General features: G+C 40.8%; 3 protein-coding genes across 4 annotated transcripts in view; 1 reads left to right on the plus strand and 2 right to left on the minus strand.

Annotated features, from left to right (window-relative positions):
• Positions 1-3,872, minus strand: part of cdk10 (cyclin dependent kinase 10) — a 14,088-nt gene extending 10,216 nt beyond the window's left edge. The window contains exons 1-7 of the mRNA XM_027272789.1: positions 3,611-3,872; positions 1,697-1,769; positions 1,537-1,608; positions 1,355-1,457; positions 1,161-1,242; positions 905-972; positions 125-177 (exon numbers count right to left, since the gene is read on the minus strand). Coding sequence (XP_027128590.1) covers positions 125-177; positions 905-972; positions 1,161-1,242; positions 1,355-1,457; positions 1,537-1,608; positions 1,697-1,769; positions 3,611-3,700 — 541 coding nt within the window. The 5' untranslated portion in view covers positions 3,701-3,872. The remainder of the gene's footprint in view (positions 1-124; positions 178-904; positions 973-1,160; positions 1,243-1,354; positions 1,458-1,536; positions 1,609-1,696; positions 1,770-3,610) is intronic.
• A 4,942-nt stretch (positions 3,873-8,814) lies between these two features.
• On the minus strand, positions 8,815-10,769 carry LOC104937184 (charged multivesicular body protein 4b). 2 transcript variants are annotated; one of them, XM_010753355.3, is made up of 5 exons: positions 10,549-10,769; positions 9,648-9,744; positions 9,440-9,557; positions 9,131-9,257; positions 8,815-8,930 (listed from the first exon to the last, which is right to left on the minus strand). In XM_010753355.3, the coding sequence occupies exons 1-5, from the start codon at positions 10,736-10,738 to the stop codon at positions 8,851-8,853; spliced, it is 612 nt and encodes a 203-aa protein (XP_010751657.3). In that variant the 5' UTR covers positions 10,739-10,769; the 3' UTR covers positions 8,815-8,850. The 2 variants fall into 2 exon arrangements, with proteins under 2 accessions (XP_010751657.3, XP_027128850.1); XM_027273049.1 differs by having other exon boundaries at positions 9,078-9,257.
• Positions 10,770-12,175: 1,406 nt separating this feature from the next.
• Positions 12,176-21,935, plus strand: chmp1a (charged multivesicular body protein 1A). Its single transcript, XM_027273050.1, has 7 exons — positions 12,176-12,312; positions 16,088-16,107; positions 16,198-16,275; positions 18,675-18,821; positions 18,906-19,034; positions 19,136-19,332; positions 20,421-21,935. Exons 1-7 carry the CDS (start codon positions 12,306-12,308, stop codon positions 20,440-20,442), a joined length of 600 nt encoding a protein of 199 aa, XP_027128851.1. The 5' UTR covers positions 12,176-12,305; the 3' UTR covers positions 20,443-21,935.
• Positions 21,936-23,826: the final 1,891 nt, after the last annotated feature.

A 23,826-nucleotide genomic window follows, 5' to 3' on the forward strand; every position in this document is an offset into this window, starting at 1 on the left:
AGAAATCAAAAGTAACAAAGTAAAGGAGACAGACATCTCTTTAAGGGCTGATTTAAAAACAGGCGGCTGCTTGTTTCCTGCGTGTCATCCGTCGGATCGGTGTGAGTTCGTCATGGTGACTCACCGATCTTGACGCAGCCTTTGTCCGTCATCAGCAGATTCGACACCTTCAGGTCCCTGATAACGAGATTGAAGAGGATCATGAGACGGCCGCTGTCAGACGACTCCTGATCGCGAGGTTGTCATCTCTTGATTACTGTAAAGTCCTGCTGACAACGAACGACGCCTGGCTCTGCCACCCGTACGCTCAGGGCGATCCAAACTTTTCTCGTCTGTGGAACGTCCTACCAGATCAAGGGCGTCCCTCTCTACCTTCACAAAACTCCTGAAGACTTCCAGCTCTTCAGAGAGGACCTCCTCTACAACACTACCAACTCCTGGACATGAGAAACCTCCCCCCCTCTACAACTGGATCTTGATTGTTTCCCTTTGGATAAAATCATCCGTTAAATGACTGAATGTGAAGTACTGTGGAGTCTAACCACCCAAACTCGCCGCGTTCGTGTCACTTCAGTTAAACTGAACAAACTGTTTGCAATCTAGCCGGATTTCAGCAACACGCAACGACTAGAGAGACCTGCTGTAGATGCTCGATGTTTTTTGTAGACTTGAAGCGTCAACAGAGGTTCCTCAGAGTTACTGCAGGAACAGGCATGAACTTAAATCGAACACATTATTAGATAATCCGTCTGTTTGTTCCAAGTTTAATAGTTTAATATGCAACACAGTGAGCAGTCCCGTCCGTCATCTGAGGTCTCTGCAGCGTCTTTCTTGCTCCGGTAAAAATGTAAACAACAAACAACAAAACAACAACAACAGGTGTCACCTGATGACAGAGACTGACCTGTGAATGATGAAGTTGTGGTGGAGATACTCCAAACCTCTGAGCAGCTGAAGGACGATACACTTCACCTGAAAAAGGACAGAAAGGAAATGTCGTTAGTGACGCCTCAGCTCGGAGCCACTGACGAGACGATAGACTTCTTCTTCATGTGCAGACAATGAAGTCTGCAGCACATAGTATAGAAATCTTTAGGAGTGTGTAACCTGAAATATCGTGCAGTACTGGAACAGAGTAGATTCAGTTGTGTTAAAGTTACCTGAGCCTCAGAGAACGGCGTCTGCATGTTTTCAAGCAAACTGGCCAAATCCTGTTCACAGTAACTCATCACCAGAAACAGACTGAAGAGGAAACGAAGACATAAATAACTGATCGTTAGAGCTCAGAGCAAAACTTAACTGTGTGTGTGTGTGTGTGTGTGTGTGTGTGTGTGTGTGTGTGTGTGTGTGCTACCTCTCCAGCTGGCTGCCCACCACCACTTCTTTCAGCTCCACGATGTTGGGATGTCTCAGCCTCAGCAGCAGGGTGATCTCTCTCAGGCTGCTGATGGGGATTCCTGACAGACAAAGATCAGGGCGTCAGCAGCTTCCAGCAGCTTCGAACAGAAACACGACTCGGCAGTTTAGAGCTCTCACCGTCTTTCTCTTTGTCCATGCGGACTTTCTTCAGAGCGACAATCTCGTCTGACTTGGTGTCTCGAGCTCGGTCTGCGTTCAGGACAGGAAACGTTTTAAACGATCTGAAGTTTTTACATTTTACATTTGTTGAACCTTTGTTTCATCGTCAGTGACTCACACACGATGCCGTACGTTCCCTCGCCGATTCGATTCAGCTTCTCAAACTCTCTGACGCTTCTGCAGCTCCCGAACTGAAAAACAGAGACAAAGAGACGTCACGCCGATGTGATCGACAATAGGGAGTACTAAGAGTACTGAAAGAGTACTGAAAGAGTAATAAAGGAGTACAAAGAGTTCTACAAGTACTGAAAGTGTACCAAAAGTCATAATAGAGTACTACAAGAGTACAAAAAGAGTACTGAAAGTACTGAAAGATCACTAAAAGCAGTAAAAGTAGTAGTCCCAAAAGTAATAAAAGAGTACTACAAGAGTTGTAAAAGTGGTAAAATAGTACTACAATCAGTAGAAGAGTATTACAGGAGTACTGTAAGAGTACTGTAGGAGTTCTGAAAGTACTGAAAGAGTTATAAAGGAGTACAAAGAGTTCTAAAAGTACTAAAAGTGTACTAAAAGTCGTTAAAGAGTACTACAAGAGTACAAAAAGCGTAAAAGTACCACGATAGTTGTAAAAGTGGTAAGAGTACTACAAGAGTACAAAAAGAGTACTGACAGAGTTCTGAAAGTACTGAAAGATCACTAAAAGCAGTAAAAGTAGTAAAAGAGTACTACAAGAGTTGTAAAAGTGGTAAAATAGTACTACAAGCAGTAGTAGAGTATTACAGGAGTACTGTAAGAGTACTTTAGGAGTTCTGAAAGTACTGAAAGTGTACTAAAAGTTGTAAAAGAGTACTACAAGAGTACAAAAAGAGTACTGACGAAGTTCTGAAAGTACTGAAAGATCACTAAAAGCAGTAGTCCCAAAAATAGTAAAAGAGTACTACTATAGTGGTAAAAGAGTACTAAAAACTGTAGAAGAGTAGTACAGGAGTACTGTAAGAGTTCTGAAAGTACTGAAAGAATACTTTAAGTGTCCCAAAAGTACTAGAATTGTTCTACAGTGAGAAAAGCGTTCTAAAAGTGAGTACAATAAGAGTAAAAAGGAGTACTAAAACTAGTGAAAGAGCACTAAAAGAGTAAAAAAGGAGTACTAAAACTAGTGAAAGAGCACTAAAAGAGTACAGAGAGTAGTACTAAAAGTACTTTACAGAATGAATCTTTAAGCATAAATGTGGTTAACGGACAGACAATGGGGAGTTTACACTATTTCTCAACGTGGCACATGACTGTTGTATTTATCCTGAACAGTTTAACTGAAAATATATATTTAGTAACACTGAAATTAAATAAAGTAAATTTAATAATAATCAAACCACAATGAGGACACAGAATAAGGACACAGGGTGGTGGTTGGTGGTTTAACATGCAGATTATGTGTTGGTGGAAGTCAGTAATGGGATTGTCTGAAGTGTACAGACCTTTAAAGTTAATCACAGAGCACTAATTAACCTGCACAGTGAGAGCACTCATTACAGAGCGAGCCTAAATATATCTTAATACCTGCAGTTGTTTAAAAAAATATCGAAATATATCGAAATATATCAAATTATTTTGAAATATATTGAAATACATCGAAATATATCAAAATATATTGAAATATATTGAAATACATCGAAATATATCAAAATATTTTGAAATATATTGAAATATATTGATATGTCAGTTTATAACTGACAGATTTTAAATTTTAACGGTCGTGGTGCATTCACGTTCTGTTAGTACTTTACAGTGTTGTGATCATATGGAGATAAACACAGCTACTTTATGACATTAAATCAGTTATATTTAATGCAAGCTTTCATTAAATATAAGCCGAATTAAGGAGCAGTGTATGTATATTAGTAATATATGTTAATTTTTGGTCTATGAGTGATGTATATGTGATAAGCTGGATGTTGTGAACCCTCCGCCACAGTCCTCTCTCTCACGCCGCTTTAGCGTCACTTCGTCCCGGACACGGAGCTCCGCGTCTTACCCGGTCGCTTTGAGGCACTGTGAATGTCTTATAGTTCTTGACGGACTTCAGTCTGATGGGGTCCGGTTCGTCCTCTCCCACGGTGTCCATTCTTTCACCTGGAGGTCGTGATTTTTTAAAAACAATCCGTCCGTTAGAGATTTAACGTAACAGCGAGCCCCGACATTTTGTTTGTGTTCAAGCCAACACGGAGAAGGCCAACCAAGAGCTTTCCCGGAGAAGAGTCAACCAGGCGAAGCCGCTGTGTGTCCATTTTCAGTCTTTTATTGGAGGACTGTGAACAAAAACAAACAATAAAAAAGATATATGTTAAGTTATTAGAGCTTCACATAATCTCATTTAATGATAAAACACTCAGAATAACGCAATATACTGCCAAAAACTTGCAGTTCACTTGAGTCAGTCTCCATAAGTCCCCATGTTAGACAGCAGAAATAAACATGTTTACAGCCTGGTACAAAAAACAGTGAGGGTGAATTTATATACAACTCACCTGTTCAGATTATATTAAGGTTTAAAGTTATGCAGGATTAAGACTCTTTGATTGACAGGTGGGTTTCTTTACAGATGGTTGCATTCAGCCTGCTTCAGGTCCCCATTTTTTGATTATATAAGAGGTAGCAGAGGCTCTTTAGAAACCTGTAGGAGACGTCATATTTATACTGTCTATGGCTGAGGTATCCATGGTTTCAGTCTCTGGTTTCAGTCAATTCTTAACCTCTTTTTAATCCTCCACACACTCAATGTTGATGACTTAACCTTTGGGGTCAATGCATGGATGCATTAAAGGACCAATGCTAATTAATAATTAACGTTTCTAGCTTCAGTGAGGTCGACTCCGGTCATTTTCATGTTGGCTGTCACCGGCTCCAAAAGACGTGGAGTGTGGGTGGAGCTGTACGGAAGCCCTAAAAGGCCATACATACATATATTTTATTCCACTTGTTTTCCCGTGATAACAAGATAATTTCCTACGTTTTCCGTGATAACGAGATAATTAATTTGAGGCAAATGCATGTAGTCCATGACACGGAGCGAGCAAACCTATTACGCCACTGTAAAATCCCTTTGATCCATAATTTCTGACAAAGGTTTGCACACTTGATCTCAGGGCCATGCTGACTGTTCACTCACTCAGTATAAAGCATATTTACTGTATCATTTTTGAGCAATTCATCCTCAAAGTTCATTATTTTGAATTGAAAAGGGCATTATATTTATTCAACTGTAAAATCTGTATGATCTTTAATTTCTGACAAAGGTTGATACACTTATCCTCACTCCAGTCCTGAGATCGAGTGTATCAACCTTTTTTAGAAATTATGGATCAAAGGGATTTTACAGTGGTAATAGGTAGTCCATGAGTAGTCCGCGGACTACTCATGGACTACATGCATTTGCCATACATTCTGTAATACGGGCGCACTTGATTTAATACACTAGACTATCGTTTTGTTTTCTTGAGATCTCAAATTAATTATCTCGTTATCACGAGAGAAATACGGAGGAAAATTATCTCGTTATCATGGGAAAACGGGTGGAATAAAATGTATGTATGTATGACCTTTTAGGGCTTCCACAGAGCTGAATAAAAGCCTGATTACTAAAACTAAAAAGAAGTAAGAAGTGATTCAAGTCCACATATACAGCCATGACAGCTGCTACTGTCCAGGTAAAACTCAAACTTAACACAGTGAAGTTAAAGTAATCCAGCGATCAGTAAGAAAATTGTGTTAAAAACAGGTTTCACTTGGCTGAGTAGTATGTCCAAAAGTGAGATCAGAAGGTTTTAGGGTTAAGATCTTTAACCCCGTAAGAAGTGACAATAAAAATAGAGTGTATAAAACGACAATTTAAATAAGGGCTAAGACTTACGGTATAAAAAGTCAGAGCGGGGATAGAGCTCCTGTCAAACCCGAGACATGCGCACAACAATACAATATAATTAATATAATGTGAACAGGTGAGTTGTATATAAATTCACCCTCAGTACAGTTGTCATGAACGAGGAAATTATCTACAGAGACCAAAACTGTTTTTTGTACCAGGCTGTAAACATGTTTTATTTCTGCTGTGAAGTTTTTAACATGGGGACTTATGGAGACTGACTCACTTCTGGAGCCAGCCTCAAGTGGACGTTAGAGGAACTGCAGTTTTTCGCTTTGCTTCACAAACATTCAAAATTTTATGCCCAAATAAAATGTGTTGCTCTCAGATCTCAGTTCACCTTCTGCAGCACGACACTTATCGTCTGTTCACGAATTTCTTCCCCACCACGAACGGCGTGGACGAAGGCCTCCGCTCTTTGATGGCGTCGGCTATAGTCATGTTGGACGGCGAGGCGTAGATGTCTTCTCGTGACGGAGCCGTAACGAGGATGGCAGGTGGACCCGTGAAGGAGCTGGCTGAGTCGGACTCGTTGGACTGAGACGAGGGGGGGTTCGGCGAAACTGAGAGGGAGGAAAAAAACGAGGCCTGAAATATCAAGATACAGACACACCTGACTAACCAGACGGGAGCTGACCTGGGGGTCAGGTGTGTTTGTACCTGGAGCTGACCTGGGGGTCAGTCTGGTGAGCTGTACCTGGAGCTGACCTGGGTCAGTCAGGTGAGCTGTACCTGGTGACTAGAGGATCTCCAGCAGTGCATTTTGTTTGGTATCAAGAGCAACAGCACCTTTCAAATTGGATTGTGCTAATTTCTTAAGAGTGTTAAAGGGCTGCGTCTACCTCACATCAGTTCTACATGGAGGAACCACGATTATCATCAACAGGTCTTAATACACTCGACTTGTTTTGGTTAAAAAGTGTCTTTGTAGATAAGCAGAGTACAAACTCATCATCGTGAAGAGCCCTGGTGTGCTGATTATTATTATGAGCACAGTAGTAGTGAAGTGTTTACTGTACGGCACAAAAAGAAACACAAATTTATCAGGAATATTCTCATCTATGCTCCGTGAACCTCTCCTGAAGCACTAACAGAATATATTGGGTCAAATCTAGTCTTTTAAACCTTCAATCCAGCCTGTAAAAATCACAGATTATATGTATAAATATACAGATTATATCATTAATATCTTTCATTTTTAAGCCGTCCTACCTGAATCTTCCTTATGGCTTGCTCCAGACCCCATTAGGCTTCAGTCGTACAGTCCTTACATGCACACACATGGCGATCACATTTTGTTCGGCTGTAATGTGCAGTGGCACATTTAGAGAGCTGACTGTTATATTCTGCCGGCCTCCGCCACTCCCTCTCTGCCTCCGTCACTCGCTGTCTGGGTGACAGACAGACACTAATCCTGTGCAGCAGCATAATGAGTAAGTGCTGGATTTAAAAGGGCGACCAGGGAGGACCAGCGTGAACTCTTCAGAAGTTATCTTTTCATATAGAGCAGCTGTAAACTGTATTCTTTGTATGATTTAAAGAGACTCAACAGTTCCCACCATGAACACTTGGTGACAGTGGCGAGGATTTAAATTTCCTTTAAGAGGCGGAAACCTCGACCAGAACCTGGATCGTGGTGGACGTGAAGCCAGCGCAGAAGTGCCAAAAACTGCAGTTCCTCTAACGTCCACTTGAGGCTGGCTCCAGAAGTGAGTCAGTCTCCATAAGTCCCCATGTTTCACAGCAGAAATAAACATGTTTACAGCCTGGTACAAAAAACAGTTTTGGTCTCTGTAGCTAATTTCCCCGTTCATGACAACTGTACTGAGGGTGAATTTATATACAACTCACCTGTTCACATTATATTAAGGCTTAAAGTTATGCAGGATTAAGAGTGTGGACGCTTTGATTGACAGGTGGGTGGCGTTACAAATATCTTATTCGGGCAACCAGGCGCCGTTCAGCCGGCCTCAGGTCCACTGATGATCCAAACATTAAATTAGCGATCAATTAGAGACCAAAACTTGGACATTTGGACATGGGGACTTATGGAGACTGACTCACTTCTGGAGCCAGCCTCAAGTGAACTTGAAAAAAATCAGATGCTACATGAGGACATTTCTAAAATCTTCCAGCTGCTGTTATTATAAACTCATCTCGTTTATGTTTAATGATCGTACAGCTCTGCACTTTTATTTCCAGCAAAACCCAGATAAACTCTGAAGTCGTACTCAGCTATAGATTTATTAAACACGTTTGTGGGTTCGTTGGTCTCACATGTTGGCTCGGGGCTTCAGAGATGATCAAAGTGATCTGAGTCATCCTTCACCGTGGGCGGGAAACCCTCGAAAAGCCTTCTAGTGTTTTTATATTCTGTTATCATTTCTATTGTTTTGTTAATGTTCTTTTTTATGTGCTGTTAAATAAGTCACTCAAAGCTCCAGAGTGCGTCCTCTAACCTCTCCTGATGAGCTGTTGGCATCGAGTCAGCCGTCAGCGTTTGAACGCTGGCACGTGTCGTCGACTTAAAAAGCTCTTTATAAGTGAAGGACGAATAAATCTGACGGATAATTTATAGAGCCAAATTTACTTTAAAAATAAAAATAAATAAAATAAAAATAATTAAAAAATAAAATAATATATTCAAAATAAAAAGGTTTGTAAGAAAAAAGTTGTTGTTTTTTTTTTGTTTAATTTATCATTTATTCAGTTTTCAAATTCAGAATTTTTCTTTTGCACTTTCCGATTTTTATTTTCATTTTTTGAGTCCAAATATTAAAATATATAAAAGTAAAACACTGAAAACAAAAGAATAAAAGAATTAAAAGATCAACATTAAATTTAAAGTTCAAGATCAAAACTTAACTTTTAGTTTAAAATACAATTCTTTTCTTTTTAATTGATCAAAACTTTTGGCTCTGATTTGTCTCCATATCTTCCCCTACAAATATTTAAAGAGGTCACAGTGTCACAATCATCGTCTCAAGCCGTTCTTAAAGTGTAACATAGAAAAGTTTATTTTTTGTAACATTCAGCAATTTTAAACAAAAACCTGAACAGAACTTGAACAGAACCTCTGAGCTGCAGCAAAGTCTGGTTTGTCGTGATAACAGGAGGGCGAGGAGGCGCTTGAACAAAGACGGGATGTTAGGGATCAATTCATGTTCAGATGATGTCATATTCCATCATAAAATAATTTATCAGTGCTCTAATTATAGTTTTATATTAATAAAACAGTCTCACACAGCTCATAATGTCGTTACATGAGACGACGCGCTCTTTGTCACTTAACAACATAAAACACTCGAACGATAACGTCTCATTTCTGCCTGTTTATTACTCGTGTTGACGCTTTACGATGGCTCGTTCATCCAGCGCCGCAGATACTCCAAGTCTTTTTCCAAGTCCTCGTCTTCGTCCACCGCCGCTTCAGCTGAGAAGGAAAGGAAACAAACCGGTTTGATCATCACCGTCACATCTGTTTACATCTACAATCATCGAGAGTTTTCTGCTTCTCTTGAGTGAAAGCGTTCATTCTTTCCCCCAGATCGCGGCACAGTCTCGGCTCTTCGTGACTTACTGCCGGTCTGATGCGTGGTGTGACGCGTCCTCTGCTGTTAAGGAGGTTCTTACCAGGTTGTGAAGGCAACGCAGTGGGCGGCACTTCGGTACACTGGACTCTCTCCTCCATTCCGTCGCTCTCAAACAGATTCTCGTCCAGACTCTTCTCCAGCCGCTCGAGCTCTGCCAGCAGCTCATCCTGAGGGAACGTCACCAGACAAACACAAGTTTAAATCCCAACATTATTTCAAACCATCAGTGTCGCAGACAAGTTTCTAATCTCGGCGTAAACTCCTGAAAGTTTTGCTCGAGTTGCAGCAGCTCTGTTTGGTGTAAGGTGGTCACAGAACTTAGATCAGAAGTCTTTACTCGTCATTTTACCTCATCAAACTCGACTCCGAAGCTCTTTGAGGTGTCGATGCCGTCTGACATGTCTGGATCCTTGGAGTCCTGCTCTGCGATGTCCTTCATCAGCTCATTCACCTTGTTGATGTAGTCTCTGAAACAGTCAGCAGAGAGAGTTTCTGTCTCAGTTCAGCTTGTTCGCAACACGTCATTAACTGAACGCTGCTGATTTCTTTCCCCTTACATGTGTTCGTGAGCCGACCTCATGGCTTTGAAAGCACAGTCGATGTTCTTCAGATGTTTCTCGTACCACTTCTTTCTTCTCAGAGCCTGCAGAGCCACTGCCAGACAGAAAACATCAACGTCACCGTGTGGAGCTAACTTATCTTTTGACTCTTGTCACGACAGCAAAGAGCACAGATGTAATAATTTCTCTTCTTGGCTTCCTACATCAACATCCTCTTCGCTTTCTTCTCCTCTGCCAGGCTCCTGAACCCGGGATAAGTTATTTATAGCTTACTGAATGAGCAGCTAACGTGATCCATGATACTAACTTAAGTAAGTATTATCCAGCTCCGGTTCTGGCACAACACCAAACCTCCTTCTCTTCCCGGTGGTCCAAAAACACCTTCGGTAAAAACAGTAACTCCCCCCGGTGCTCTGAGCTCACAGCAGCCCGGCTAACAAACTGAGCTTACATTAGCTAACAGCAGCTAACAAACTGAGCTAACAAACTGAGCTAACATTAGATAACAGTAGCTAACAAACTGAGCTAACAGCAGCTAACAGCAGCTAACAAACTGAGCTAACAGCAGCTAACAGCAGCTAACAAACTGAGCTAACAGCAGCTAACAAACTGAGCTAACGTTAGGCTGTTGAGCTAACTGTTTACTTTTAAAATGTAATGTACTACATTTTGATATTTATTGACTTTTTGTTGTTTTTTAAACTTTGTAAAATAAATTATCATAGTTTCTCGCTCAGGCATGTCAGCTACATTAATTAGCCTCTTTAATTAGCATGTTGTAACAATATGTTGTTAATTAAACGCCTCTTAATGATGTCCAGTTAGCAGCTGGTAAATTAACTACTCACTTGTATGTTAATTAAATAATCACAGACACGATAATTTAGTTTAAAATCACCTCTTCTGTTCGTCCTGCAGGTGTTCTTGACCAGCAGCAGCTCCTGCTCGATCTTCCCCAGCAGAGCTTCTCTCCTCTTCAGCAGACTCTCCTCTCTCTCTGGGAGTTTCTCTGCCTCCTCTTCTTCTTGTTTGCCGGACTTCTTTCTCACCTTTTCTCCTCCGCTACAAATCCTCATGAACAAAGACATCGAGAGAAAAAAAAACTGAAAACCCGTTAAAATAAATACAAATTAAACGGTAAGTCTGAAAACTGATCGAGTTTCGGGGCCTTGAACGCGTCTTGTGAACCGTTATTTTTTAAACTAGCATTAACGCTAACCCGCCGAATTTCAAAATAAAACGCGCTTTTAACGGTCGTAATTTATTTTTATTTTTAATTTAACTTTATTTATTTATTCTCCTCTTTATGAAATACCTTTTTGAATATTTTTTAAAAATAGTTTAAGCTGCTGTAACAAGTGAATGTTATCCTGAGTGGGATCATTAACGGTTTATCTTCTTCAGTTAACGGTTACTAAAAGTAGCGCCCGCCATTTTATTAAGATAGCGGTTCCACCGAACGGCGGGACACGGCGGTGACAGAGGCCGGGACAGGAGACGCCTCAAGCGGCAGAGGAGTGAGAGGGAGACCGGGCCAATAACTCGGTGAATTGTGGATTTATTTCGACCAAAGAAGGGCTGAGTGAATTTTATTTAGTTTCTGTTGACTTTAAATTATTTAATTAATCAATTATACGCCACTTCAGCCAATGAGCTTTTATTTATTTACATTTAAAAAATCATCACACTGTTATTAATACAGCATTTCATTTCAATTCATAATAAATTAATTATTATATTTTTATTTATTTAAATGAACCGCAATAAACTTAATCTGGCTGGAGATTGTGTAACTTTCAGAGGAAAGTCTATTAATATGTAAAGTATTACATTTTATTACAAGTAACTGCCAACCATTACTCATTTATTACTGTTATATTATTGTTGTTATTTATATTATCATTTTGGTTCAGTTAAAATGACTTTTTTAATCACTTTATTTAGCCTCAGTGTTTATTTAGTTTGTGTAAATATCATTATTCATATTCAATCATCTAATCATGCTAGGAATAATACAACCTGCTGTATAAATCATTATTTTTTTTAGTTATTTATTTCAGCATCACTAATTAATTTAATTAATTAATTGCTTTATTTAAATATATGTTGTTGTTGTTGTTGTTTTTTAAATAATCAGGAAATGTCCAAAATCAGGGCCAAGAATCTGAAATGTGAAAAACATACAATTTCTGGAAAAAATAAAAAATAAAAAAAAACAAAACACAATATATATGAAAGTGAAAACTGAACAAACTATATAGAATATACTCAAAATAATTTGTTACATTTATTTTTTTTTTAATTATTTTAATACATAATTTATTTTTTTCAAAGTTTAAGTTAAAACTTTTATTATGTTTAAAATTTAAATTTTTAATTACTTTTTTATTTTATGTATTTTAAATGATCAAAAATGTGTTGATTTGTCTCCATAATATAATAATTGATGATGTGTTCATGTCACCTCACAGTCCTCCGGTTGGTGGCGCTAACGTGCAGCTCCGTTTGTTGGGAACTGCCTCCCAAAAGACGCAGACGAAGAAGACGGCCGAGCTAAACCAGGAAGTGCGCTGACTCGGATCGGATCAAAACAAACCGAACTCACCTGTCGCAGAGCTCCAGCACCTTCCTACCTGCGCCTCCCCCTGGACGACAATGGACGGTAACGTCGTGTTTTAAACCGACTCAAAGTCCGTTTGAGTCAGACGTTCACTCTGTTTTTTAAGCCAAACAACGAAGCTAATGTCAGGTAGCCACCGTTAGCTCGTTAGCTTTGGGTGGGTTCGGCTCGGTTCAGCTGTCAGAGCTGGTTTCTGATTCGTTTCACTTCTTTTGTTCACCGTGATTTGACTCTTTGGACTTTTTCAGTCTGTCTCTGGTTTTGACTGAACTTCTCGTCTTTGTGCTGACACGGTTTGTTCTCGAGCTGGATGACAGTTAGCTTTCAGGAATGTGTCACTCAGTTCCTCAGCTTTAATAATAAGTAATAATAATAATAATAATAATAAGAATAATACAAGCGTTAAACAGTGTTTTCAGGCTGCCCTCTCTGTGTATTCATCTGTTTCTTTCTTTGAATAATACTTTTTATATTAATTTTACCACATGGAAACAAACAACAGAACAAAGTGTGGTCCACAAAAAACAACTCCACTATAGATAGATAGATAGATAGATAGATAGATAATAATTCATTTTATTTCATAGGTGCCTTTCTGTCACCCAAGGACACCGTACAATAAATAAAAGTAGACAGCAAATAAACAAAAAAAAACAAAAAGAACCATAAAAGTAATACAAATTAAGAAGAAGATATACAAGAGACAAGAGTACAGGGCATAGAAATTAACAACTGCTGTATAAATCATAATTTTTTTTAGTTGTTATTTCAGCATCACTATTAATTTATTAAATAATTGATTTTATTTAAATATATGTTGTTGTTGTTTTTTAAATAATGGGAAATGTCCAAAAATCAGGGCCAAAGATCTGATGTGTAAACAAAGTCAAGTTAAGTCAAGTCACCTTTATGTCAATGCTGCTATATGTCAGGACATACAGAGTATGAAATTTCGTTTCCATATCCGTGCAAACGCTAAACATGACATATAACATATAGTAAAGATGTAAAAATATATAAAATACTTTAATGTCATATAATATAATTTAACATCAAAATATATAAAGCTAAATACATCCGTGTGGGCATAGCACCAATATGGCGTAAAATAGTTATGGCTATAAATCTGGAGGAAAACAAAAAAAATTTTTATATAATGAAAGTGAAAACTGAATATTATTTATTCAAAACAATTTTAGAATTCCTTAAATAATTTGTTACATTTCTTATTATTTTTTATTATTTTAATACATGATTATAATTTTTTCAAAGTTCAAGATTAAAACTTATCATCAGTTGAAATTTATTTTTTAATTACTTTTTTTAATTTTTTATTTTAAATGATCAAAAATGTTTGATTTGTCTCCATAATATAATAATTGATGATGTGTTCATGTCACCTCACAGTCCTCCGGTTGGTGGCGCTAACGTGCAGCTCCGTTGTGGATAACTGCCCTAAAAAGACGCAGACGAAGAAGACGCCGAGCTAAACCAGGAAGTGCGCTGACTCGGTCGATCAAACAAACCGAACTCACCTGTCGCAGACTCCAGCACCTTCCTACCTGCGCCTCACTGGACGACAATGGACGGTACGTCTGTTTTTAAACTCAAAGCTCCGTTTGATCAGACGTTCACTCTGTTTTTAAACTAAACCACGAAGCTAATGTCAGGTAGCCACCGTTAGCTCGTTAGCTTTGGGTGGGTTCGGCTCGGTTCAGCTGTCAGAGCTGGTTCTGATTCGTTTCACTTCCTTTGTTCATCGTGATTTGACTCTTTGGACTTTTCAGTCTGTCTTGGTTTGACTGAATTCTCGTCTTTGTGCTGACACGGTTTGTTCTCAGCTGGATGACAGTTAGCTTTCAGGAATGGTCACTTCGTGTTCTAGCTTTATAATAATAATAATAATACTACTAAGACAACAGCAGGAAGCTGACGGGTGTTTTCCAGGCTGCCCTCTCTGTGTCTTCATCTGTTTCTTTGAATAATACTTTTTACCACATGGAAACAAACAACAGAACAAAGTGTGACCACAAAAAACAACTCCGATAGATAGATAGATAGATAGATAGATAGATAGATGGATAGATAGATGGATAGATGGATGGATGGATGGATGGATAGATGGATGGATGATAATAATAATAATAATACATTTTATTTCATAGGTGCCTTTCTGTCACCCAAGGACACCGTACAATAAATAAAAGTAGACAGCAAATAACAAAAACAAGCAAAAAGAACCATAAAAGTTTATCAAATTAAGAAGAAGATATACAAGAGAGACAAGACTCATAGACATGCAAATGATGGTGGAGTGATGGGCAGCCAGCCAGACCGGCGCCCTGCGAGCAGTTGGGGGGGGTTCGGTGCCTTGCTCAAGGACACTTCTGCAGTGTCCATATTTTCAGTCCATGCCGGACTTGAACCGGCCTCCCTCCGGCTCCCAAGCCAAGTCACTATGGACTGAGCTACTGCCGCCCCAATTACAAGAATACAACATTAAAAACAGGTTAAAATAGGACAATGCAATTGAGTCAGTCAGATGGAAAAGGCTTTTTTTTTAAACAGGTGGGTTTTGAGTGCGGACTTGAATTGTGAGAGTGAGTTGATGTTCCTTATGACGGGGGGGTAAAGAGGTCCAGAGCTGATGGTGGTGAGACGGACGGAGGGGACAGTCAGGTGAATTTAGGAGGAAGATCTGAGGGAGCGAGGCGGAGCAGCAACATGCAGAAGATCCGAGAGATATGGTGATGAGAGGTTATGGATGGCTTTGGATGTGAGCAGAAAGATTTTGTAATTGGATTTGAGCGGGAGCCAGTGGAGTTGTTACAGGACAGGAGTGATGGGGTTCTGGTGATGATGCTAGATAATGAAGGTAATGGAGATAATAATAATATATTTATAGAGATACACATAGAAATGTCGTATATATTTAGCCTGTGTAAATAGTAGAATACACTCAGAGTGTGATAAATGAGAAGACATGAAACTCTAACTAACTCTAATGTTAAGTTAATAATAAATTAATTAATCTTCGTAACCCAAAAACGTCGAGAAGCAGAAGCTGAGATTTCAGCGTCAAGATGGACGTTACAAATTAAATTAAAGTACTCGTCCTCGCTATGGAAACACGTCCACAAACAGTTCCTGTAACTTCCCACCTCTACTCGACATTTGAAAACATTTTCTCTTGCTTCATTTTAATTAAACTATATAAAAGTAAAACACACACACAACCCAGTCCACTCCGAGACTTTTTAGTCTGGCTTTTATTTGAACTTTATTAATAAATTTGTCTTTAATCTGTTTCATCATTTTCACTGTTATTTATTTAGTTAGTTAGTTGGCTAGTTGTCTATTTATATATTTTTACTTTTATTTTTGGATACATTTTATGATGATGAGATGACGCCTCCTCAGTTTGTGTTTGTGTCTATGCTGCGGTCATGAAGTGTAAAGTCTGACTGATTGATAACATCAGTCTTTAACTTTTTATTATGATTATTTATTGAAAACTGTTGATGATAAAGTTATTATTTCCAGCAGGGAACTGTCTCTTTCAGGGTTAAACAGAGATGTGACAATAAAGTTTTAATTCATTCATACAAACATAAACATGATATTAAACAATATCAGAATCAGAAATACTTTAATAATCCCAGGGGGTTATTTTTGTTACATTATATACAAAAAATACAGTTTTTGTTGACACTATCACAGAGGTCATATTGTGGTGAGGTTGGTGTGTGTATATAAAATAATATATTTCAGTTTCCTGTATAAATCCTCCTAACTGTCTCTCCCTGTCTCTCCACAGAAACACTCTTCCAGTTAAAGGTAAGTATCTGTTCAAAGGTTTTAATCCGCTCGATTTAAAAATATATATATTTATTAATCATCTCTACGTCTTTCTCTTTCGGTTAACAGTTCACTTCCAAGCAGCTCGAGAGGTTGGCCAAGAAGGCGGAGAAGGACTCTGAAAAGGAGCAGGCGAAGGTCAAGAAGGTGAGCAAACAGAGACACAATCTGCCTCTCTAATCAAGGCGAGACGCCAAAGAGTCTTAAAGGACGAGCTTCATTTGGTTTGAGGGGGAATATGGATGAACAAAGTGAATAGTAAGCAGCAGATGTTTGATTATAATGTCCATATGTCCATTTTCTTTCGCTTGTTGCGGTGGCAGCAGGTTTAGCAGAGCGCTACAGATGTGCTTCTCCTCTGCAACATCTTCCAGCTCCTCCTGGCTAGATGGGCTCTGTAGTCCCTCCAGGAGGTTCTGGGTCTGCCCCGGGGTCTAATCTTTAAAGCAGTCTATCCCATAGTTGTCAAAAGTGTTGAAGTATCGAAGTTAAGGTGGGCGTGTGTGTACGGTAAGAGACAGGTGTAGGCATGTGTGTGAGGGGAAAGGAAGGAAAACAAGGCGAGCAGGTTAAAGTAGTTTGTGCGTGAACGTCTGATCCTCAACATATTTAATTTCTATGTTGTGTCTCTGGAAATTTTTTGCCGTCTAAAGACGTGTCGAGTTTTTTTTTTTTTTTTTTAATACTAGTGTCATATCAAAGTTTAAAATCCTGTCGCCGTGACGACCTCGGTCCTCTTCCTGATTCCCAAACTATGTCGAGCACAGGTGAAGAATGTCGAGCATCCAGAGGCGCGTCTGCCATCTCTTTATCTTCGACAGTTATGCCATGCAACAATGACGACGACGTTTGTGCCGCAAAGACGTGTCAAAAACACGATCGAACACATCGGTAGATAACGGAGTGAGCTCGGTTATTAAAATCAAATCTGTCGTCCACATTCCTGTCTGAATGCGGCCTGAACTGTCACCAAACACCGACGACGGACAGATTTCTAGATTTATTCGAGGTGTTTAAGGTGCCACTGCTGCTCAGGAAATGTTTGTTTCAAAGTGAAGATCATCTGTGGACCCGACACAAGCTGTAACTTTACATCACACCTTCAGAAATGTGTGCGCTCGACACAAGAAAACTAAACCTTGTGCAGTCTTATTACTTTATTTTTTTAGATATTTGTATTTGTTTGATACCATTTAAGTGTTTTGTGTTACGTCTGTCTGTTTGTAGCTTCATGATTGGACGAGTCTTCCTGTAATCAGATTACTTTTACAGATTGCGAGTGGCACACGTCGTCGGTCAGCAGGGGGCAGCACAGCCTCAGCACTGAAGCCTGAAAGCAGCTGTTGTTTTTTTGTTTTTTTGTCGATGTGTTTCCCTTTGATTAATATTTAATAATTAATGAGGATGACGGTCGATGGCAAAAGAGACGTCCGGATGACTTCTCTGATGGAACAATGCGGTTTGAACCATCCCTGATTATCTCACGGGCCGAAGATGTTTCCCCGATGAGTCATGACTGACCTCACTTCTCATATCCTGCCTAACAGCTCACATGATGATGATGTTTGTTTGTTTGTTTGTGTGACTGTGACTGCGCTGTCCACTCAGTGAAAGAAACCCAGAAGAATAAACACATGTAAAGAAAACAGCACAAAAATACAACTTAGCCAAAGTTAAATCTGAGGAATTTCCTCCAAAACTTGTTTATATATGTCATGCGTACTAACAAACCGTCAGTGATGCCGGTTTTGAACCATGTGCTGATAATAAGCTCAATGATCCATCTCCTCTTTGGCCCAGAGGACACGGTATCCAAACAAAGTTTCAATGTCAGACCACAGGACAGTTTTCCACTTCAGATAGGGGCGGCTGTGGTTCAGGAGGTAAAGCGGCACGTCCACTAATCAGATTGTCTGAATGTCGAAGGCTCCTTGAGCGAGATACTGAACCCCAGATTGCTCCATCAGTGTGAACGGTTGGTTCTCCAAAAACTGATGAGCAAGTTGGCATGGCAGTGCGATCAGTGTCTGAATGTGTGAGATGAGACTAGAAAGGCCGGCACAGGAAGGCGGTGGTGGTGTTTCTGGATCTGGTTTCCTCTTTGCGTGGTGGAGTTTCAGTGATTTGTGGATGCAGCGATGAACTGTGTTCACAGACGATGGTTTTTGGACGTGCTCCTCAGCCATACATTGTGGGTTTTTCGGCCTTGTCTCTTGCGTACAATGATTTCTTCTGATTCTCTCAATAGTTGCATGATATTATGAAGTGTAGACGATGAAATCCACAGATTCTTTGACATTTTATGTTGAAACGTTAATCTTAAACTGTTAAGTCTTTCATGGTGAACCCCTCACCACTGGATGCTCCTTTTAGACCCAATCATCTTACCAACATGTTGACCATTATTTAAAAAGATTTGAACTTGTCAATCGGCACAATGGACAAATAAAACGTCATCAACGAGTTCTTTGAAGTAATCTTTATTTTTGTACGTACACGTGAGTTGCAGATGCAGGTTTGGTTGACGTCTTTTGTCTCATCACCAGGCGTTGCAACAGAAAAACGTGGAATGTGCCAGAGTTTACGCGGAGAACGCGATCCGGAAAAAGAATGAAGGTCTTAACTGGCTGCGCATGGCGTCTCGAGTCGACGCCGTGGCCTCTAAAGTCCAGACCGCCGTCACCATGAAGGGCGTAAGTTACCGCGTTCAGGCGGACAGTTTTACTTCTACTACTGCTTTCTAGATGAGTACGTTATGAAGTATTTTATTCCATCAGGTGACCAAAAGCATGGGTCAGGTGACCAAGGCCCTGGACAAAGCTCTGAACTCCATGGATCTTCAGAAGGTCTCTGCAGTCATGGATAAGTTTGAAACCCAAGTCCAGAACCTCGATGTCCACACCTCAGTGAGTGCCTGCAGACATTTGTTTCTGTAAACTTCACTGTTAGTCGTTAAGAAGTCCTCGCCACCCCTCACACTATCCATCCCTCGTCCTCCCTACACCAGGTGATGGAGGACTCCATGAGCTCGGCGATGACACTGACCACGCCTCAGGAGCAGGTGGACAACCTGATCCACCAAATAGCCGAGGAGAGCGGCCTGGAGGTGATGGACCAGCTCAACCAGCTGCCTGCAGGAGCCACCTCTGCGGTGGGCGCAGAGAGCTCACGGAGCCAGGACAAGGAGGACCAGCTGTCTCGACGGTAAGAACCTCCGCCTGTACTCGGTACAAGACCAGGTCACAGGTTAGGACGCAACGCGGCGAAGCTGTTCTCAGCTCTGTGGCACCAGGCTAACGAGCGGCATGTGATGGAGTAAATTAGATTGCCCTTGCAACACAGGACAACTCTGCTGCGGTCGCATAAGAAACACTGAAGGAAGATCAGGACGGTGAAATGAAGTGTGAAAAAACAGGTTGAACTTAAAGCTGTAAAGTTCAGAATATTCTTTAAATCACCTCGTACCACCTCAGAAAATTCTGGGCTCTCCAAGTACCTCTATTAGTACCGCAATGTTAGAAACTGTGGTGTCTTATCGCTGTGGTTCACCGGCTTTTTGATGCCGGCGCTTCGCTCACTCTCATTCACTGTCTGTGTCGCTCAACCACTGCTCACTCTTTCTCAAACAAATGGACACAAACCCAAACTGAACCGCGAGCCAGACACAGATTTAGAAGCTGGTCTGCAAATATTAATGTGTTCAACCTTTTTATTTTAGCTCAGTTTACTATTTTAATTGATAACAAGTCAGAGTGACGTACGCGCATACTCGAACGTGACTGCATAGACAAACAACGACCAGAACAGATTGTAAATTACATTTCAGCAACATCATACTTGTTTTAATTTGAATTTTAGTAGTAATTTCTTGTATTATATGATTTAAAATTTTTAAAAAATGTAAAAATTGTTGATTGCTCCACGTACCTCTTGAGGGAGCTCGTGTATCACCGGCCTCTGCAGTTGCTTCTTAGCTGGCAACGACAAAGACCAGCTGTCGGTTCATGTTCTGACACTCCAGCAACGTCTTTCAGGAACATGACGCGCCTTCGAAAAATGACGAGTTCCCGTACAAACGTTTGATTTTATTTATTTTTTACTGCTTGCTCAGTTTAGCTCTCACCTATAATCACACAGATGCAGATCGATCGGCGACGATAATCGGATACCAAAGAGGAATCTCTTGTCAGTCTCTAATGAAAACAGTTGCTGTTCCAGTGTAGCATCAACATGATTTAACATCTGTAAGTTTATATCAGTAATTAAACTGTTCCACGTTTGTCACCTTCCAGGTTGGCGGCTCTGAGGAACTGAGGCGACGATGGCGCCGGCGGCGTACAGCTGTGTGGAAGCAGACGAGCTCAACGACGAGCGGCGACAGGAGTTGTGTGTGTGTGTTTCTATTGAACTGTTCCTACCGGGAGGACTTAATGAGTGTATTGATTACCGCCCCCTCTCCCTCCTCTTTGCTCTATAAATACACCCACTCTAGAAATACCACCTGAGAAGGCATGAATCTCTCTCTCTCTCTCTCTCTCTCTCTGGTTCACCTTCCTCCGTTTCGATCCATCTATTCCCGTTTCTGTCTTCCCCTCTTAATTCCCCAGCGGATCTCAGTTTACCTTTTGCTTTTTCCACTCCTTTTTTTTTTTATCCCTCCTCGTCCTCCTCCTACGCTCCAGTTCTCAAGTCACACACTTCTGGATGTATAAAAGGGGAAACCCCCGTTTTACAAACTGTATAATGTACAAGTGTAAAAGTTTTAATAAGCAGTTATAGCGATCATAAGGTGCAGGGTGGGCTAAAGATTTATCTACATGTTGTTTGTTTGTTTGTTTGTTTTTCTGGGCTCTGTCGTGGTTCAGATGGACGGCTCTGTCAGCAGAAAGGAGACACATTCATCAATTTCTGCCCGTATCGAGCGCCGTGTCGGTAACACTACCCGTCTCCTTCCTTCGTCAGACTCCCCTCGCGTTATAACACCGCATACAACGAAGGACAATCACCAAACCTTTGTGTCAAAACGAGTTATTTTTGTGTTTTACTCAGATTTTTTTGTTGATCTTACGCCTGTATTTTCTTTTTTCTTTTCTTTTTTTTGTTTTAACGCCTTATTTGGGATGCAGGTGCTTGCATAGGTGCTCATCCTCCTCCTCCTCCTCTTCCTCCTCACCATGCCACACCAGTGCCTGAAGGACGGTAGTTTAGAAAGCGGGGTTGTGTTTTTAAGCTTCAGCTTCACTTCACAGGCCGTAATGAGTTTGAGCTCCGGGTTGCCTCATCTGTTTTTGTTTTGTGTTTGATTGAAGGTGTTGAAAACTCTCCTCCTCCTCCTCCTCCTCCTCCTCCTCCTACTCCTCCCAGCAACGCTGAAACCTCACTTGGATATTTTTGGAAGTCTCAAAATAAAAGTCATCACCCCCACAGGTCTCAGACGTTAGTGAAGAGCAGGGTTCTACATGCTGGATGTTTTTTTGTTTTGTTTTTTTCTGTTTCTTCTCCTTGATTTGCCTTTTTAAAACCGCCTGTTTGCTCGAAAACCGAATGTGCTGGAAGACGGAGGATGGTTTTGAGTTCACAGCTCTGTATCGATCATCTCTGACCGGTTTCGATGCTTCCTTTTCTCGAGCGTTCGCTGTAAACGTCAGTGAGACGTACGACAGCAGCAGCTTCACCCTGTGACGGTGTTTTCAGTTTGCGTCCGTTATAACACAGGGAGGGTTTATTTATACTCCAAGGTCAGCAGACTGTGCAGCACTTTTCTTTTGTATAATAATCTTGTGAAAATAAAAGATCATACCCTCCAATGGCGTCTTTTTCATTCCACTACCTAAAGTTTCCATTCATATTTTTAATAACACCAAGACACCAACACCAAACGTGTGTGATATAAACGATTAAATCACACAAGAGGGAGTTCTGATATTCAGAATAATAGCACAACCTCGAGGTGCAATACTGCTTTTATACAACAGTTCTACAAAATAACGTTTAACAAAATATAAAATGTAAAGTTTGTACAGAAACGGTTTAAATTTAGCGATTACATTGATGCTCAAATGTCAAATTGGTTTGTTTACCAGCCGTTAATCAAACCAAAAACTAACAGCAGTTAAAAGTTACCCCGTGTTTCTGTAGCGTTGAATTATCAATAATGTTAACTCAGTTTGTTAACCCGGACTGTGTGCTCAGGGCACCGACTAAGTGTTAGTGTTTGTACCACAGGCGCCAGTGTCTTACCAGAACCGGTGCCCCAAATTAAATCTGGAGCTGACTTTTAGTGGTTGGTCAGAGCTTGGTGAAATGAAAGGCTGAAAGACAGACGCCGAGCTGGGCTGACTGCTGCTGGACTAGTCAGTGATATTTGCTGCTGCTGGTGATCTTGTTGATGTTAAAATTGCTGACTGGCTGGTAAAGTAATGTAATCAGAACAAATACTCGAGTACAGCCGTCCATATTTACCACAGTGGGATTACACTACAAAAACTGCAGTTCCTCAAACGTCCACTTGAGGCTGGCTCCAGAAGTGAGTCAGTCTCCATAAGTCCCCATGTTCAAATGTCCAACTTCACAGCAGAAATAAACATGTTTACAGCCTGGTACAAAAAACAGTTTTGGTCTCTGTAGCTAATTTCCCCGTTCATGACAACTGTACTGAGGGTGAATTTATACACAACTCACCTGTTCACATTATATTAAGGCTTAAAGTTATGCAGGATTAAGAGCGTGGACGCTTTGCTGAATTTTAAAATAGCCGGGAGAGGCAGGCCAGCTAAGATGGCAGTGGCCATATTTTTGTGCAATGGGAATGAGTGGAGATGTGTTTGTGTTCGCTGCCTCCTCGTCTGTTTGTGAGGTGAATTATCATACCATGGGTAAATAATTAGACCGCCCGGGGAGGCGTGGAGCAGCAGCAGAAAATGCCAGGCAAGAAATGTGCATGCCCGGCAGCCTCCATAACAACTGACTGTCGCTCTGTGAAATGTCAACGGAGAAGCCAGAGCGATCACCCCAGCAGGTCGTCGAGTGTTTTCCACTGTGGTGTAACCCTCCCTCCTCCTCCTCCTCCTCCTCCTCCTCCTCCTTTTCTTTTTCTGGAAGCATTGACTGAACCGTGGTGACAGGAAGAGGACGCACAACTCATGAAAACACAATAGAGATGACGAACAAGCCATCCCAGGGCTGACTCTTAACACAACGAGCCGTGGCTGTAAATATCCACGATAAGCCCGAGCCTTGTTCTCGCTGGAAAATACCAACCTAGTGACCCCCACTGACCCCTCGGTGAGGGAGAGAGAGCTCGAGGTTATGAAGTGAAAATGTCTTCTTAATATGTGAGTGAGTGACTGTAACAGCACGGAGTTGCCCTTTAATGCCACATTTCCAGTGTGGTGCAGCAGGGTCGGGTTTCCCCGGCCGTGTCTGCTGTTTGTGTATGACAAACAAGCAATAGCTTACTTGGCAGCAGGTTTGAAACTGGACCCCGCTCGGGGAGTGCGACTGTGTTGATTTCCCTCTGCGTAGGGCGGTGGATCAGTGTCAGGTGATACTACAGGGGTCAAAGGTCAGGAGACATGACAGGAAAACAGATTTCAATCGAGCTTCTTCTTCTGTGGAACAAGCTCCGAGTTCTGGTTCTGTAGGCTCCACATTTAAGAGTCGAGCTTGTGGTTAGTCCTAAACCATCTCTTAGTGATG

Source organism: Larimichthys crocea, chromosome XXI (genome assembly GCF_000972845.2).
Source record: "Larimichthys crocea isolate SSNF chromosome XXI, L_crocea_2.0, whole genome shotgun sequence".
Classification (NCBI taxonomy): Eukaryota; Metazoa; Chordata; class Actinopteri; family Sciaenidae; genus Larimichthys; species Larimichthys crocea.

What these genes read in the sequence shown, in the direction of transcription:
- LOC104937184 (XM_027273049.1), bottom strand. Translation starts at nt 10,738, where the DNA reads ATGTCTTTGTTCATGAGGATTTGTAGCGGAGGAGAAAAGGTGAGAAAG. An exon ending in CTGCAGGACGAACAGAAGAG is followed by an intron (nt 9,745 to 10,548) that starts GTGATTTTAAAC and finishes TCTGTCTGGCAG; the next exon opens with TGGCTCTGCAGGCTCTGAGA. An exon ending in CACCACGCATCAGACCGGCA is followed by an intron (nt 8,931 to 9,077) that starts GTAAGTCACGAA and finishes TTTCCTTCTCAG; the next exon opens with CTGAAGCGGCGGTGGACGAA.
- chmp1a (XM_027273050.1), top strand. An exon ending in CCGCCGTCACCATGAAGGGC is followed by an intron (nt 18,822 to 18,905) that starts GTAAGTTACCGC and finishes TTATTCCATCAG; the next exon opens with GTGACCAAAAGCATGGGTCA. An exon ending in GAGGACCAGCTGTCTCGACG is followed by an intron (nt 19,333 to 20,420) that starts GTAAGAACCTCC and finishes GTCACCTTCCAG; the next exon opens with GTTGGCGGCTCTGAGGAACT.